This window comes from Lytechinus variegatus, chromosome 15 (genome assembly GCF_018143015.1).
Source record: "Lytechinus variegatus isolate NC3 chromosome 15, Lvar_3.0, whole genome shotgun sequence".
In the NCBI taxonomy this organism is placed as follows: domain Eukaryota; kingdom Metazoa; phylum Echinodermata; class Echinoidea; order Temnopleuroida; family Toxopneustidae; genus Lytechinus; species Lytechinus variegatus.
Genome location: NC_054754.1, coordinates 29,874,764 through 29,894,410, shown reverse-complemented (window position 1 = coordinate 29,894,410; position 19,647 = coordinate 29,874,764). Strand labels below are relative to the sequence as shown.

Below are 19,647 nucleotides of genomic sequence, written 5' to 3'. Positions count from 1 at the left end.
CTTATTGAGTGTCTTCGGCAGTGATTTCCCATCATTCCCCATAGTTTTGAATAACATGAATTATATTTTAAGTTTTGTACTGGATTAATAAATCAATGTTTCCATTTTTTATCCTCAAACAAGATTTATTATATTCAATGAATTCCATCTAGTCTTAAGAATCAAGGCCTGGCAACATAAAAACATTCTTTCAACATTCACAATTGGTATCTTTTAAACGTATGCCATAGACATACAGTTACACTTAACTGTGTAATTAATTGTAATATCTTTCATGTAGGGCCTGATGTGTAAATGAGAGAAGGAATTGAATTATCTCCCTACCTTCTGATAATGTGTGTTAAATAAACATTCATCTATAAACAATGGTCATCTTGGTCAGTAAACACACAAAGAAGTCCAAGTGAAGTAGCCAGGAAACACACCCTTAAATTGAAAATTACTATCAAACAAACCCTTGTACAAACATTGCGACGTAGCAAAGCACAAAACACAGCATGGCGCTTATAAATTGCCTTTACCCCAAAATCAATTAAAGTGTAAGACCAATTTGCCCTTCAAGTTTGTCATAAGGTGAGAATTGATTCTTCAACATGTTATCTTACAAATAACTTTAAAAGTGCTCTTCATTATATGTGAAACCAATGACATTTATTAGAAAAACTATTAGTTCCTCTTAGATCTTTCCCCAAGCCCAACTTCTAACTTGGTTTCAAAGTTCACATTTGGTCACAAGTAAGCACAAGTACATATCTGGTACACAAGGTTCAATGAGCAATTAACAGATTCCTACCAACCATACATAGGTCAGAAATCCTTTTGGATGCTGTAGGTGATACCTTATGCAGAAACAATCTTCATTCACATAAAACAATCTGTCATAAATTTTGTTTTGTTGCTAAGAAATTTAAATTGTAAGATTTAAACCATCCTAACAAACATTTTTGATATGATGCTTTTTTTTTGCTTGATGATTGCATTGCAGATGGTTCCTGCAAAAGAATGGGCTAGTTTGCACTAAAAACAATGCCATCCTTTCTCACAAATAATACTTGATAATTTTTTGTTTGTTCATGAAAGATAATGAACTATTCATGCCATGGATAGGTACTTCAAGTTCACACTCAAATTAAGGAAAGATCATTAACTTTGTTAACGAACTTATTTAATAATTCTTCCTCTGTGCCTGATGATTGCGAAGTGTCCTACTAGGGAGGTATGGGACAGTTCACACATAATACCAAACGATAGCACAACATCAGTCATGATGGCAAACTAATCATGCTGACAGGATGGGTCAGTTCATACATAAAAAAAAAAAAATGCTACCCTTTCTCTAGATGACGCAGCTTTTGCTCCTGCGACAATTGCTCTTGGCTCACATCCATTTGTGAAAGGATGTAGGGTTAAGGGTTAGGATTGCAAAAGGGTTTATGTTAGGTCTAGAAGTAGGTTCAGGGTAGGGTATACTCTAAAGTTCAGGGCTGTAGTTGGTCAGTCGATGAGTATATGGAATAAATAGCAGCGCAATCGTTGGCAGAGCAAATGCCATTGATCCTCCCTCTATACTTACTTGATATTTCATCTTTTGCGCTTGATGATCGCGAGCTGTTCCTGCCATGAAATGATGTCTTCCCCCTATTAAGGATGCCACCTTTGCTTTCAGTTGGACTGTTCAACAGTGTGATGCTGTTCCTGGCCTTACAAGGAATCAACTCCTGAAGATCCTGACATCCCATTATCCTCACCTCAAGGACTCCGGTCAAGGCAGCAGGTTTAGGAAGAGGGTTGTCAGACTGGAGTTTGAAGGAAAGGTTTGTACATTTGACTAAACATCTCATAATAAGTAGTTTGCAAGTAGGCAAAAAGGCCACCATTTAATGAAACCTATCAGCATCGACACTCAGAGACCAGTGCTCACATGCCTATCAAAACCAAATATTTCACTGAAATAGTTGGAGCATCAATTTAGTCAGTGCTGACAACTTTCATTAAATGCCATTAAAGGACCAACAGCTATTGAGTCCTCCCCAGGAACCTAAAAAAAAGGATTCATGCCTTGTGGGGTTGCAGTACTTTTTATAAGGTGATATTACAAGACCATTGCCCCATCAACTCGACTTTTACGCCTCAAGTAATCTGTATCTGGACAACTCCTATTAAAAAAAAATCAGAAAAAGTCAGTACCCTAAAAAGAGCCATCAGTTTGTATGACTTGAAATTTCCTTTGATTCTTAATACTCTGGATTGATCTGGAGACAGCTCAATCCCTCCAAACAATCAACGTTCAGTGTGGTTCATAGAATTTTGGACAATTTCTGCATCTCGCACACAATCACTATGGAAAATATATGGGGGATTGTTCAGACCTACCTTCATTTTGCCTGACTTGAGTTCTTCTTTGATTTGTGATACTCTAGACTGATCTGGAGGTAATTCCTGTATTCTCTTCTCCAAACCTTCTCTGAGGATATCCAGCTTGTGACTGGCTTCTACCAAACCTTTCTGTGCCTGCAGAACGAGGGAAAGAAAACCAGAAAGATTTGTGATGGGAAAAAATTCATTAACATGATGTTGGAGAGAGAAGTATACTTAAAGTTCAATTTAAAAACAAAGAAGGAATGCATCCAATTATCATTGAGGTTTTGAGGCTCATTCAATACATCATCAGACTGTTAATCTCATGGTCGGAATTTAAATTGTGACACAGTATTAATGTCTGTTTGCTAGTAGAAAAATATCTACGAGTCCCACTCTCCACCCAGGAGGTGAACCAACTATACAAATTGGCTTATTTTGAATACATTATCCAGAGATGATTTAACCAAAGTGAGTCTCTAACTGTGAATTAGCTGGATAATTTGACATACAATATGATATTTTGCAAATAAAAAGAGCCTATTTGATTCAAGACTGGAATCTCTTATGATGAATCCCACAAATAACTGTAAAAATACGAATAGTGATTAGTTTCAAACCTTCGTGTTACAGAGCGCAGGATAATTTACAAGATAGAAAATAACAGGAAGTATTGAAACCTATGGCTGATCAGACATATAACCTTGTATAACCACCTTCAGGAAAGGGGTGAGGTAAGAAGGGTAGAGGGGTCGGGGAGGGGTTAGCACTAGTGTCCACATATATGGTGGATCCACTTTCATGTACCATATGACAACAAAATGTACCAATTACAATGTATCATATTCTCGCACACACCACATATACTGATACTGTACAGCAATTACCGTATGTGCATGCGGATGAACATGACCAAGTTTACTTCAGCACTGTGCATTCCAGCTGCTCTGACCTAACCTAACCTTTGAACTCTCGATACAGTAGGAGTGCACTTTTCCTCCATGCTCATGTATCACTCTTGAGATTGCAGTTCATCCTGATGATGTTTCACGTTATAAATCAACAATGTTTGATATGTTTATCAGACTGAGAGGACTGGCTGGTATGAAAGGCATTGAATAAAATTTACAGAAGATACAGTGAATGTATATAAGAAAATTTGTTTGTGTTTTCAGGAGTTCTACTACAATTGATTAAAAAGTCAGGAAATCAACAAGAATAACCCTTTTCATACATGAAAAACAGTGTTTTCTATGGCTGAAAATACGTTGAATAATTCTGAATTCAGACATAAGTCTGAAAAGCGACACCCTGTGTGTTTTGCTGTTTTTACTGTGGATTGTAGACTGGTGATAACATTTGATCGACTTTTAGTATAGGATAACAAAGCAATAATTTTTTATATAGGTCGAGTGGATAAAAAGATTCTGGGTTAGAATTCAACTTGAGCACTTGCATACAGCACTTGCATACTTTGGCAAGGCATCAATCCATACTCTGCCACTCTCCACCCAGATGAAAGCCCTACTGAATCTCGCTGCAATGCTCCCCATGGAGTGGAGAATGTGCATAAATAACATGCAGGCAAGCTCAAATTCAACGGCAACAGTGCTTCGACACTATATAGGCCTACATGTATAGAAGCTGAATATTATAATTTTTCTCTGTTCACAGTGAATATTATGACATTCAATTAGGCCTCATTTTTTCCGTTATTTTTTTCATGACAAACATTATTGACAGCACAAATCATGCAATTAAAAACAGGGAAAAGAGCAGTAAAAATTGACATACTGAAGCTTTCAGACATGAACTCATCGGAGTAAAACCGCATAAATTTGGTGTTTTAAAAAAATGTACAGTTCCCCAAACAATAGTGATACATTCAAGTAGTACACTTTGTGTGATTGAATGAAGAATGTAATGATTTGTAATCAATTGTTAAAGATCAGCCCTTAGAATCAATTGCTAAGATCTGTGTAACAGGATCCAGATGTGAAAATAACATAGCTCCAGATGGAAGGGGAATCAGACATTTCATTATGCAATCAGTGAACTGTAAACAGCCATATCAAACTTGGCTTTCACTGCGGGCAAAAACAACATTAAAGGTAACATTCACATTGTAAAAGATTGGCATGTCTCACTTGCAGCTCTTAAGTTATTCTCACTGTTTTGTTTTCAATGGGACTAATGCCAATTCGTACCATTACCAACTCATCTACTACCATGTGTTTCACATCTGTTCGCCCACTATCAACAGGGTCTAATTGCCATTTCATCTTATAACCAGTAGGTCCAATAGCCAAATTTCATTCCATATAACATTTGGTCTAACTGGCGAAATGATGAAAATAAAATGGACATTAGACCAACTGGTTATGAGGTCATAGATGAACTTGTGATTAGACAAAGTGATGATTGGACCAAATGGATATTAGACCAAATGGCTGTTACACAAAGTGTTGATGAACAGAATGGCATTAGACTAAATGACAAATTGGCAATTTACCTCCTCACTGTAGACATTGGGTGAAGAAATTGATCTACACCTGCATTGTTGTCTACTTTCTGTCCAATGGTCTCACTTCACATGGTCTTATCCTTACCTTACTCATTTTCTACAGTAGCATTTTGTCTCAGACTGTAGATACAGTTTAAATTAGGGTGCGTTTATTCGACACTTTTTTACCCTAGAATCATGATTAGAATCATGATTCAAATCACGATTCTGCAGAATCACGATTGCGTTTAGTCGAAATTGAATATAATCATGATTAGAATCACAAACATGAAACACGAAAAAAGGGGCGTTTGGAAAGACGTTTCTGTAGAATCGCGAACGAAAAAGGTTGTATGAACGATATCGTGATTTGAATCATGATTCTATGACGTCATTGTGTCGTGCTTCTTCCGGGTTCGACTCAAAGGCGCGCGCTGTGTTTCGTGCAGGTTAATTTTCGTGTAGCAGTATTGCCAGCATTTAGGAATTATCATTCTGTGTATTGTACCCCCGGGTTTGTACTGTAGCGTCATTTGTATATTTCATTGTTTTCATCCATCATTTCTTCAAGTTCCAAAGGCACAAATTGGACTGACGATGAACTCAGGGCTCTGCTTGTGCTTTGGGCTCAGCCTGAAGCACAAGCATCCCTTACCGGGATTCACAGAAATAAGACGATCCCTTTCAGCGGCGCTTGCGAGGGAGGGATTTCAACGGAGATGTGGCACCACCTGTCGAGACAAAATTAACAGAATTCGTGCCCAGTACAGGACCATCATAGACAAGAAAAATCGATCGGGAGGTGGGAGGGAGGATGATGACCCCTTCTGGTTCCCGATCAAAAACAATACGAGGTACAATTCACGGAATTCTGGAAGTAAAAGATTTATTTTTCGGAAGCCGAGTAAGCGTTGCACTTGCACAAACGATCGCGCGTTAGCTCCGGCGGCAGCAAAAATCTAGCAGCCGACGTGAAGTTAGAAACACGTGCGAAAATGTTGACCTATACTTCCTGGGTCAAACTGCGCACTGTGATGCGCACTGGATCGGCCCGAATTCAGGGAGAAACAGCGTTAGAAAGATGGTCGTATAAACGCTGATTCTGTCGGATCGTGATTCATGCTGCTGTTTTGAATCATGATTCAAATGGTGATTCAAATCATGATTCTGGGTCGAGGTCGCATAAACGCAGCCTTAGACCATCTGGGTCCCGTAACACAATGGTTAGCGATTAATCGTACCCTCGATTTTCATGATTGATTGTATATTGTTGTCAATGCAATCGATCGTAGAAACATGTTCTACGATCAATGCTGCTAAGCTTGTGTTATGGACTACATGACTATAGTATTAGATATGGTATTAGACCAAGTGTAATGTAGACCAAATAGCAATTACACCAAACTTGATAGCAGACCAAATGGGTTTAGACCATGTGGAATTAGGCTATGTGAGAAGTAGACCAATTGCATGTAAACGAAGTGAAGAATAGACAGGATGAAATGGAGGCGAGGAAGGATGGAGGAGGATTACGGAAGGAGGGAGGAGCTTCATAACAGATTTGATCAACTCACCTCGGCTAAGCCTTTTTTGTCTGAGGTCTTTGCATTATTATACATTTTGATGACATTCTTGAAGCCTTCCACCAGAGCTAGCTCCACCTTGTAATGATGTCTGACCTCTTCAACGCGGAACTCTATTGGGGTCAGCTGAAGCTCTACGGCCGACGTCCGCCGGAAACCTAGCAGAAAAACAAAATAAAAAACTTTTTTATATAGCTTTAATAACCTTCCTGAATTTCTTCCAACATACATCCTTTTCTTCACTGATGGCATTATCTCAGCTTTACATTGTACACAGGCAAATTGCTTAAATTCATATATTAGAGAATACCAGCTGGTTTTACACAGCATGGATTGTAATATAAAACCACGCGGCAACCAGCTAAAAAAAACCTTGAAATAAAAAAGAAATGAACATGATCTTCACGTGAAGTCACAGTTTGAAACTTGGCCCAGGCAGTCAGAAATTACATTTTAAATGTCAAAGTCAATAGCAGCAGCATAAGGGGTTACATAAGGCCATAAATGTAACATATAATTCATTTTGACTCTCCCCTCAACCTTCCCCCAGAAGCAACAGAGCTAAATATATGTATTTCACAGAAGAATATGGACAAGAAAAAATTTAATTTGTTTTTCACATGTTTTTTTTTTAATTCTTGTATTATCCTTACCTACATATTTCAAGGCCTGCAGGTGTACATAGGGTAGTAAGGCACTACTACTGCACAACATACTCAACAATATTCTTCACACCATAACGATGTACAAAATAGATTTTTTTTTTAATTTAATTTTTTTTTTGGGGGGGGGCACTCCCTGTCATCAGAAGATGCACACAGTGCTCATCCACAGACTTACAAAATGGACCTAAACGAGTATCATTCTTCCATTACAGTGTCCGGCTCAGAGGGGCTCAGGGTACCCGAAACCATTCTTTTTTTATTTCCCCTACCATGAATAAAGCTGAAATATTCTATTTCTATTTTAAGGTGGTATATTCAGGCCTACCCTAGGCATGTGTTCAGCATTGAAAAGTATAACCCTTTCTTCTGATGTGGCACTTGTGATACCATTTTCACTCTATGTGCCTGGCCATAGAAAACAAAACTTATTTGTGCTTTTCTGGAAGAGTATTGTTTTTAACTTGTAATGGCAGCCCCTCCCCCCTCAGTATGTTTCTGTTTCGATGAAAGCAAAAGTAATATCCTCCCACACCTATAATAGATAAACAAAACTCACAATAAGCTAATTACACAGTCAATTAAACATTGAATTAAACAAATAGAAATATACAAATGCAGGGGTCACATGTATCATGTACAGTTACTATTTTAAGATTATGAGCATTCAAAACAAAAGTTATTTCTCATACAGTCACAATGCATGCAGTTCAATAAAACTGATTATAGCATCTCCATAGACATATCATCATCATATTCACCATCATTATTTATTATCACAACATCATCACCATCACTGTCATCTTTATTTACTCAGGACAACGTTTTTGGTAATGAAACTGGTCTTGCTCTACTTACTAGCACTACATTCATTTTCATTACGCATTTCATCACCAACACCATCACTATCATCACCACCACCACCGCAAACACCACTATCATCACAATCACCACCACCACCGTCACAATCACCACCAGTGCCACCACCACCATCACTATCACCACCACCTGACCACCACCACCACCACTATCACCATCACCATTACTAGTTTACCACCACCACCATAGTTAACCTTCATCATCATCATCATCACCATCATCATCATCATCAGTTTCATCACCTTCATCATCATCAATTACTCAGGATAGCATTTACAGGAAATGGAATTGCCCTGCATTACCCTTTTCCAATCTACATTGTAAATGCTGAGAGCCTAGCATGAGTAGCAAGAAGGCACAGGAGATCCCACTCAGCTGGGGATTGAACCCAGACCTGTTCATGTGGTGGACACTCAGCTCAGCCATTATGTGCAGTGCAAATAAGGGAGGGTCAGGAAAAGACTTGCCCTTGATTTATAAATCAAACAAGTGGAATGCCTCTGGCCATCTCACCTGCATCACGCGGTTCAATATAGCAGCAGTGCTGACTTTGCATACTACTCTAACTCGCACAAGATGTTCAGTGATACATGGTTACTCTTATGTCCTCTTTTTATGAACTAGACCAATAAACTTACAGAGATATGATGGTTATTCAACAAAAAACCCCAACATGGCCAAAGTTCATTGACCTTACATGACCTTTGACCTTGATCATGTGACCTGAAACTGGAACAGGATGTTCAGTGATACTTGATTACTCTTATGTACAAGTTTCATGAATCAGATCCATTTATAAACTTTCAAAGTTATGATGGTAATTCAACAGATACACCCAATTCGGCTAAAGTTCATTGACCTTTGACCTTGGACATGTGACCTGAAACACGCACAGGATGTTCAGTGATACTTGGTTACTCTAATGTCCAAGTTTAACGAACTAGACCAATAAACTTTCAAAGTTATGATGGTAATTCAACAGATACCCCCGATTCGGCCAAAGTTCATTGACCCTAAATGACCTTTGACCTTAATCATGAGACCTGAAACTTGCACAAAATGTTCAGTGATGCTTGATTACTATTATGTCCAAGTTTCATGAATCAGATCCATAAACTTTCAAAGTTATGATGGGAATTCAACAGATATCCCCAATTCGGCCAAAGTTCATTGACCCTAAATGACCTTTGACCTTGATCATGTGACCTGAAACTTGCACAAAATGTTCAGTGATGCTTGATTACTATTATGTCCAAGTTTCATGAATCAGATCCATAAACTTTCAAAGTTATGATGGGAATTCAACAGATATCCCCAATTCGTCCAAAGTTCATTGACCCTAAATGACCTTTGACCTTGGTCATGTGACGTGAAACTCATGCAGGATGTTCATTGATACTTGATTAACCTTATGTCCAAGTTTCATGAACTAGGTCCATATATTTTCTAAGTTATGATGACATTTCAAAAACTTAACCTCAGGTTAAGATTTCGATGTTGATTCCTCCAACATGGTCTAAGTTCATTGACCCTAAATGACCTTTGACCTTGGTCATGTGACATGAAACTCTAATAGGATGTTCAGTAATACTTGATAAACCTTATGGCCAAGTTTTATTAACTAGGTCCATATACTTTCTAAGTTATGATGTCATTTCAAAAACTTAACCTCAGGTTAAGATTTGATGTTGACGCCGCCGCCGCCGTCGGAAAAGCGGCGCCTATAGTCTCACTTTGCTTCGCAGGTGAGACAAAAACCTTGATAGAACTCAAGATCCTGATGCAACAATATGATGATTTATTAATCCTGATGCGACACTCTACCGCTCAGCTATTATGTGCAGTGCGAATAAGGGAGGAAAAGACTTGCCCTTGATTTACCCATGGACTTATTCGTAATAGGTCCATGATTTATCAAACAAAATACCTTGATAGAACTCGAGATCCTGATGCAACAATAAGCAATTTTCAGTAAAAATCAGGGCAAATTGAGTTTCATCAAGCTACATGTACACCATGGTGAAATCAACAGTTAAAAAAATCCCAAAACATATACATGTGGAAAATAAAAATACAGTCTAATCCATAGGATGAAATACCTTAGATATTCTGATACCCTACATTGATGATTTATTAATCAATAATCAAACTTTTAATAGCATTGTATGCAATGATGAATTCCCATTTTCACAAGAAATGTGCACTCTCTTCATGTTCCAGTATTAAATATGTTCCATTGTATCTAATTGTTTCACTTTAAACCATCTTCTTTGTTACCTGTGTCTTTATGTATGATTTATATCAGGAGGTGATTACATTTAAAGATTTGAACAATAATCCCTCTTAAGCTAAAATAAATCTAGAAATTATTCCTCACTGTGACTAGACAGGCTCCTCAAACTTGGGTTTAATTACAGCTTTGTCTAGCACCTTCCAGGGACAGTGGTTTGACAAGATGTTATGCATAATATATGCTCTCCTTCATCCCATCTCAAAATACTGGGTCATAAACTTCAATCAACTTGTATTAATTCTCACTTCCTATAATCCCGAGGACATAAAACTAAATACATGCATGTGCCCTGTGGGTTTGTCGATTGTTACACGCTAACTATTTCATCATTTGAATAAATCAAAATCTTCATATAAACCATTCAGCCTTTACTGGAACGTTTTTATCTCCTTAATCTCCTTTTAATGATATCAATTCATATGAGTCATCATTAGCTTTCTCTAGAAAACATTGTGCTGGTGACAGAATAATGACCATAAAACACAATTCATGGGCGGGTCATGTCAATGATAATCCAAATAATCTGACCAATGGATTAAATCTGATCTATCATATAAATCTTACCAAATGATGGTATCATGATTATCTGATTTTCATCTGTGCATAATGATCAGTTAAGTAAAGTAGTAAACCCTACCTGTCATGAAATTTGTCCACTAACCAGTTTTTAACCCTTTTCATACATATATCTGACAAGTAGTTTTGCCCCTCAAGTATTTGAGAGAGACATGATGAAATCCATCCAAACATAGTAAGTCCATGATCCAAGAAAGTCTGAAAAATAGACTACATATACTTGTAGAATATGCAGCTGAATGAATAATGATAGCCTATGGACATGGGCTGAATATAGCTGTACAAGGTTAAAGTAATATTTTGATAAGGAATATTATACATCCATCCTGCTATCACGCTCATAGTGGAGATCAATAGGAGCTTCATTAGTAGGCCAATGGGGGGGGGGGGGGTGGCAGAGGAAAGAAGATGGGGCAGATCATTTTAATTCATTCCTTGAATGTACTTTACATGTACTTTTTACCAAGTTTTTTGTGGGCTTCATTTACACATTTTGGCCCCTAAACATTAAGTTGTCGCCAGAATATGACCCTTAAAGTACACAACCGAAGAATCAAACGTATTTTATAATGACCTTTTGTGGTCATCATTGCAAAGGGGAAGTATTACTAATCAGATATATAACTTCACTTTTTAAAATTGTCGGTCTGGGGGGCTGAGAAGGGTGTCTAATAATTTCATTTCTTGCATTTCCACGACATCTATAAGACTTTTTAGTGACATATTTGTGTATAAAAAGACAATACCTTTCCATCCATATATAATTTGTCTATAATCATCACTTTCGTGAATTTTCTTCGTGTGTATACTTTAAAAAAAGTATTTGGAAAAAAAAACCTAGATTCGTTTGACCCCGCGATTGACCATTGACCAGTCTTTCAAAACCAACTTTCTAAAACTGAAAAAAACACCCCTTTAAATGTGTTTCTTGGTCACGCATGTGTATATCAGACTGGCCCCCTGGGTGATAGCGCCAATTCGAACACTGCATAATACATGTACATCAATTCTCTATGTCCATCACATCTACATACATGTAAGATGCTGCTCAGAAACAAGATGGCCAAGCCAAAGGGGCCCTGTTTTCACATTTCCCCCTAATTTCCTCTTTTCTTTCTCTCACTTTCTCTTCTAATCCTTCCACCATTCTTTGTCAATTTCCCTGATTACCTATCCACAGATCCACCAAAGTGATTGCAGTATATACCCTCAGCTTAAAGATTCATTCCCAAGCTGGCGCTGGAAAATCAATCGCCCGCTTCTTAATTTGCGGTAACATCTACTGCAAGGGATGTCTTCATTCAGATTTAATTGAAGTGAATGGACGTACAAATGAGGGAAAATTGCTCTTAACCCAACATGGCCGATGCATGATTTGAACAGATGGCGAGCCATTATGGAAGTTCAAAAACATGTTGTTGTGATGCACAGTACAGTTGATCCAAGTTCAGTTTTATAGAGAAAGTGTATAATTTACAAAAGCATTGATTTGAGTCTCGAGTAGCAGAAATGGAGCATCATATTCATATAATGCTCCACTCACTCATAGTCCAGAATATGAATGTCCAAGACAAGTGATCATGAATGATGAATAAATAATCTAGTATCTCTTCTGGTTCATCTCTAATTATGAAACTATGTATTAAAGACTTTTAAAAAAAAAATAAATAAAAAAATCTCTCCTTGTTACAAAATATGATGTACACATATTTATTTGGAGTAGAAAACAATGACAAATACAAGCAGGGAGAATTTACATCAGTCCCACAAAAAAAAAACAATGTACATGTTCTTTACTTACCTACAACACAGATGTACATCTTGGTGGATTGCAACGCTACTAGTCCTAATGCAACAGAGCACTTGACTAGGATGAAACAAGTATTGCAGATAACTGATGAAGGCGAGTTTGATGCAGTAACTCAACACCCAGCATCAGTTACAAGCACAATGTAGTCCTATCTCAGAGGACTGACTGAAGACTGGCTGGGTTGATGTTGTAGCACTCAGAAACTAGAGACCCCGCCAAAACTTCCAATTTACTGGAGAATTTCTATTATCCATTCATCACATATATTGACATTCAGGAGAGTGACACACTGCCTGGGTGTTATGAGAACCCGCCTTTGTTTCGCACCTCGTAATAATGAAGGGATTCCCTCTAGGATTGACTACCAGCGCAGTGTTGGTGTGGCACTGATGATGCAGGATGATTCATCTGTTTCCTTGGAATACTGGTGATGGGGGACCTACTACATCAGTTTATTCTACATATGGGGGCACCAGTTTGTGCAGTGTGGGAGGGAAGGAGGCACACATGTCTTTTATCAAGGGTTGTGGTGACTAATGTCAACAGAGTTCAGGTTAGTTTGCAGATGGCTGACACACACATGTATAACTAGGAATCGCTACCCTTTGTTTAGAGAGGTTGATAAACTCTTGGCCTGTGAAAGTAAACTTGAGATCAAAGATGTATAGGAAGGGTCTACTTGTACAATCTCTCCTGAAAACTACATAAAGGTAATACCCTAAAAGGCAGAGGTGCACTGGAGTAATGAAAGAGAGGTGGAGAGGCACAGCGTTCCTCAAGGGAAAAGAACTACACTCCAAACTGTCCATTCAAGTGATTCAATGCTTCAAAAAAAAAGGTACATACAAAACAGCATGTAATATTTAGCCTACTGATACCTCAAATTCTCACAATTCAAATGTAGGCCTACATATAGATGTAGGAAAATCAATTTTTATGCAAATTTCAAGAGTAAGAGAAGAAGTTGTAGCAAATATAGGCACTAAATTTACAGTCATGTGGATTGCAAATTGCTATGTTCACTAATCACTAGTGCATATTACATGTACATGTACCATCACTATCTAATATATAAAAAAAGGCTGATCCATGTCAAATAAACATGTAGGCCCTATTACATGTAATTGTTGGAACTCATCATCTGTGATAAAAAAAAAGTCTGCGATACCAATAACATTCCGTTGCACATTCAGGCAGGAAACAACAGTAAGCACACTGTTGATTTCCAAACTTGCGCAGATATTCTGAACACCAGCCAAATGGCTGAATAACATCCTCAGCTGAGTACTATGAAACTCAAAATCAACAGATGACAGATACACTTCTCATAGATACAGTTTCCTTGTAAATATGATGTCCTGCAACCACAAACCATCATAATCCAATGATTCAACAACAAAATGATCGCAAACTTTTTCTTCTTCCAAGAAATATCAGTGGATGTATCACCATGTGGCCATAACCACTATCTTCCTAACTTTGGGTCGGTGAGCTACAAGTTTCCAGTTGTCCCAGCAACTCAAACCACATTCCTTCAAACAGAAATTGACATTGTTCAGCAATGTTAGCACGTGTGACACATACAAACATGTGGTTCCTAATACTTGTAGAGAATGTGTCCACTAGTCAAGACGTTGTAAACCTCCATAAGCTGCCAGTGTTGACTTGCAAACTGAAAGTCAATAGTCAGTGACCAACAAAATGTGGTTTGCTCACTGAAAAACACATCAGAAATATGATTGCTTGGGGGGATAAAAAGTCCAAAATGCCAATCAACAAAGGCTGCCTTTATTTGAAAGCGAAATTGGGGCTCATATGAAAATACCCCAGTCAGTATTATACAGTAGTCTCGTCAACAGAGTTTCTGAAATCCTTTTTATATAGTATATCATGGGGAATTGTGTATATCAAACAAGGGGATATGACTTATAGTTTAATCAGAAGTAAAGAACAAGCATAAAAGAACCATTGATAAAGACAGGTGTATATTACAGATGAGCAGATTTCTGGATGTAAACAACTACATGTACACAGTAGTACCGTTTGTGTACTTTGGATTATTGCCTTTTGCATTGTGAAAAAGAGACCTTCAGATGAACTGTGGTTTGTCAGTTTGAAATGCTTCAATGTCAGACATACACTCTACAAACATGTTATCTTGGACGTGGAGTATGCAATATATGCTGGGGGCCATTTCATAAAGCTGTTCGTAAGTTAAGAATGACTTTAAGAACGACTGGTGAACCTTTCTTACAAGCTAAACCATTGCCAATGGTGTATATCGTTTACCAAATGAAAGGATCACCAGTCGTTCTTAACTTACGAACAGCTTTATGAAACACCCACCAGGTCCTATTTTCATACAATAATAGGGCCTAATATCATATTAGATTTAAATAGAATGTTTTTCAGATGATACAAAAAACAAGCTAACATCTGTGATTATAAAGGAGTTTTCTTTTCAGTAATCTGAGCAGAATAACATGATCATGTACTGGAAACTATGTCACTAAAAGAAATACTTGTAATATTACTTGTAGCCTTCATGTACGTGCTTCCATTCAATTACAAAAGGGAGTTGGGAAATGGAGATCTGATACAGGCCTACATGTGTAATACATGGGAAGATAATTTTTTCATAGAAAAGAACTGTATTGGGTATGGATTCAATAGACTATTCACTCAGACTTACTGATCACTTGACCTTATTCAAGGTGAAAGGTCATTTTATCCCACCAAACCATGGTCCCTACCACAAACCAGACATGCACCAGTCATACTCACTACATTCACATTGTTCTTGAGGCAAGGGGATTCCCAAGTCTGGAACTTTTATCAACAAGTGTGTCTCCATGCAAAGACTAGCACATACAAAAGCGAATGGGCCTCCAGTATAGGCATGAGAAGGCTGCAAATTCAAACCCTTAACTCAAGTGAAGGGTTTGCTGCACAGCAGTCTCGGGATTCCCAGTGCCTCAGAGAACTCTCCTCAAATCTTATAGTCTGAGCACTCATAAAAAAATTCTCCATCATTAATTTTGAGGAGAACTCAAGTGATATCTTGGGTGTGAATTGCCTAAGCACACCTGTATGTAGCAAATATGCAAACACATGGAACAAAGCAAAAAAAGTACTATGCTTTGCAAAACCCTTCATTTGGTTCCAACTGGGTCTGCTGCTCCTGAAAACAAAAAAAGTCAATTTTTTAGGGTCATTCTTGTCCAAACTTGGAGGGGGATATCGAAAAAAAACAATTTTTTGAAAACACTATATGCTGAAAAGATATTAAGAGGAATATTATTAAAAAATAAAAAGCTTTGAACACCCTCTAAACTCCATATCACTCATATACATGTACATGTTATACTACCCCCTCACACACACTGTCTCCTTTGATGGACACAAAAAATGTCCCATCAAGATAAATAATTATACAGAACAATAAAGAGCTATCACTGAAGGTGATTAATACCCCCTCCCTATGCCATTACCATGGCAACAATTTCCAACGCATGGAGAAAAGATGTCCTGCCCATTTTTACCCCAAAGACCTATGTGTGAGAAAAAGATCATGAAATTGGTTGAAAACTAATCAAGTAGTTTGAACCAAAAGATTGTTACCTAATTTGGGGCATATAATATGTTGTTACCATGGCAACATGATTTATGACGCACAAAAAATGTGTCTCACACATCTTTACCTTCAAACCAATGTGTATGCCAAATTTCATGAGAATTGGTTTAATATTGATGAAACTGCATGCAAGTTTTTTTTACCCAATTATAGTGTCATTACCATGGCAACATGATTCCTGACACATACAAAAAAAATATTTCTTGCACATCTTTACATTAATATCATTGTATGTGCTGAATTCATGAGAATTGCTTTAAAACATTTGGGAGGAGTTTGAACTGCACGATTTTTACCTTATTTTGCCAAAATATACCTTTACCATGGCAACACAATTTCCAACACACACAAAAATGTGTCTTGAACGTCTTCACCCAGACACACACATGAGTTCCAAGTTTCATGAGAATTGGTTCAGTTTAAGATTGACTAAAAAAAAGGTTGGAAATTATTAATGGCTGATGGAAATTATCAATGATCACTCCTCACTACAGATTGGTCACTATTTTTTTTCTTCGTCATTTTAACTTCAGATTGAACCAGAGTTTAGAGACTATTTGTAAAAATTGCATGTAAGTTGATGTGGTTGATAATCTAAAACTAAATCCATTATCCTCCAATGAATTATGAAGTTTGAAAGAATTGCCCCTTTTTCACTCGACCTGCAAAAAATGCACAATTCAATTAATAATCTAGGCCATGGATGAAATGAGCAATGAACATGAACATGTAATTTAGAATGACGTCATATCAGACCATCAACCTGAAAAAAGCTATCCTATCTGAAAATCTGACTACATGTATATTTTCATCCCATGCACACTGATGAACAAAGAAAGGCCTGGGTCATCAGGAAAAAATATTTATTGTTTTAAAATCATAAAGGCACATCAAAACTGGAACGCTGATTTCGCAAGTATATTCACTGTATGTCTACTGTATATTATATGAGTGAATACCATCGCACATGTTCAGTACGGACCGATTACTTGAGAACAACTGGAGTTTTATGTACAGTGTATTATGCACTAATGTCCTCTGGGCAGCCAAGCAACAAAGTGAATTGGACCGAGAACTACATGCACATGTACACGTATGAGTAAATAAAATCAAAGGAGAAGAAAGGAATTCAATAGTTAATAGTTTGCAGAAACCACACAACTATCTTCTTCCATGGAGATTGTTAGCAATCATGAGGTGGTTTCAAACCGCCTCGATCACAAGAATTCCCGTTAAATTACGAGAACTTTATTAGGCTAAAAATACTCATTAATTCGTTCCTGCATTCACACCGCCCTGAACCATACCCTTCGGGATAAGTTCCTGAAGTTATGAGCATGCACAGTATGGTCTGATAAACAGGCAAGGCGCGAGATTCAAAATCACTAGCCAAGCAGCCACCCACAGCTCCCGCGCCCAACGACACGCTGGGCTAAAAGTTCCCGTAATTTGCTTTCACATCGCCAAAATACCTGCGACCTTGGAAAAATCCCCGCGAAAGTTCTCGTAATTTCGCCAAGTACCTACTATTTAGCAGGTATTTTCTTTCGGGGAAATTACGCGTAGTTTGCTTTCACATTACCAAAATACCTGGTATTTTCTGATCGGGGTAAATTTCCCGATCAGAGAATACCTGGAACTGACGAACTTCGAGGCGGTCTGAAACCACCTATGGAGGCTGTTCTTACTACATTCCTAATACTTGTTTAGTGGAAACTAGTTTAACGCATAGTGAGAATAGTCGAAGCGGTGTTGGAAGCGATCTTCCAAACCGGTTTTGAAAACCACCTCGCGATGTAGTTTTCAAAATCGCTTTGCCTCATTGAACTGGTTTTAGCGTGAGGACACAAACTTTCTTCGGGAAGCGATCTTCGCACATTTTGAGCGCGCTACTCCACATGACAGGTGTATAATGCCTATGCTGGGGTGACAAGTTTTGCGCAAAATTTGAAAATTTGCGCAAAACTTGTCACCCCACTGAGAGCATTTTCAAAGCAACAAGAGCGCTTTGCGTGAAGTGATTTTGAAAACCACTTTCGTGTGATCAAGTGGGAACGCTAGCAAAGCGATCTTCCAAACTGGTTTCCTAAATCAGTTTCCAGTAAACTAGTTTTGGAAAGCGTAATGAGAACGGCCTCAGAGAGAAGCTCCAGGATGATGTCACTCCAGTCACTATTCTATTTTGGTCACAGGTAAACAAGGGGGGAGATTTGGGTCATTGGGTGTGTCCAATTACCAGGTATTGTCCTGCTTATCCACACACACACCTAACCATGCCAAATGTAGAATTTGAAATTCAATTTCAATAAACAAGCTTCTTTTAATACATAGAGCACATTGTTAAGCTTTCACACGCAAAACCAATTATACTGCAGAGGAGAATGACATTGGTGATAATACAGTCAAATTCAGGAATGTATGCTTTAAATGTTGGAATTTTTAATAATACTTGGCAGGATATTACAAAAGGGGAAAATTTCTATAAACACTCAAGAGGACTACAGTAGTATCTCAATCCCCAAAGGACCCTGTAAATAACAAAATTGTTTAAAATACAGGAATCTTTTACCCCAATTTTCAGAACATCCACCTCCCATAAAACATTATTTAGAAAAGAGGGCATGTCTTTTAATAACAAATTACATGTACTTTTCAAAACTGCGTCATCCGTTTTCTGTATGTGATCTATACATGAACATTTGTATGCCATGACTAATCGAACAATAGATTTAAACGACTTGGCAAAGATTGAAACAAATCACCTATTTACCAACGAAATGATTATTATCAGGAGTAATGATACATTTTTCAAAGACAGAAGATGACATAAACGCCTCTGGAATGGAGAGGTCAAGTCTGAGGTCAAAAGATCAAATTAAAGGGGAGGAAGTAGACATAGTGGAGGCATCAGGCCAGTCAGTGGTAAACAATGTCACTGCCAAGTCTTTATAGGTATCCTGAACACTCTGAATATACTATGTAGAGGACTGTACCCAAGAGAAAATGAAGAACCATATCAGTGTCAACTTCTTTGTCGTATATGTATACACAAAATGTTTCTAAAAATAAAATTTCACAAGGTAAAAATCTGAAGTTATGAGATAAATTGCAGTGTGAAATTCACTCACAATATGTGGATCATTTTCATTCATTCACAAAATGAATGACATTCAATGAATGCAAAACTATCTTGTATGAAATTTGAAGATCCCAATATAATAAAACCAGACAAAGTTTTAAGCAATAGCATGGCAATTATAAAGAAAGCCCAGAAATAGAGCGATCTCTGAAACTGTAAAACACATCCAATAGTAAAGACATTGTATGTATCTTCATTTCATGTCATCTA

The 19,647-nt window shown here is 37.6% G+C and overlaps 1 protein-coding gene across 2 annotated transcripts in view; it reads right to left on the bottom strand.

The window, feature by feature from the left end:
- LOC121428637 (serine/threonine-protein kinase N2-like) overlaps positions 1-19,647 on the bottom strand; it is a 65,885-nt gene that overhangs the window by 16,774 nt on the left and 29,464 nt on the right. For both annotated transcript variants that reach the window (XM_041625402.1, XM_041625403.1), the window contains 3 exons: positions 6,436-6,602; positions 2,374-2,511; positions 1,574-1,796 (listed from right to left, as the gene is read on the bottom strand). In XM_041625402.1, the coding sequence (XP_041481336.1) occupies positions 1,574-1,796; positions 2,374-2,511; positions 6,436-6,602 (528 nt within the window). The remainder of the gene's footprint in view (positions 1-1,573; positions 1,797-2,373; positions 2,512-6,435; positions 6,603-19,647) is intronic.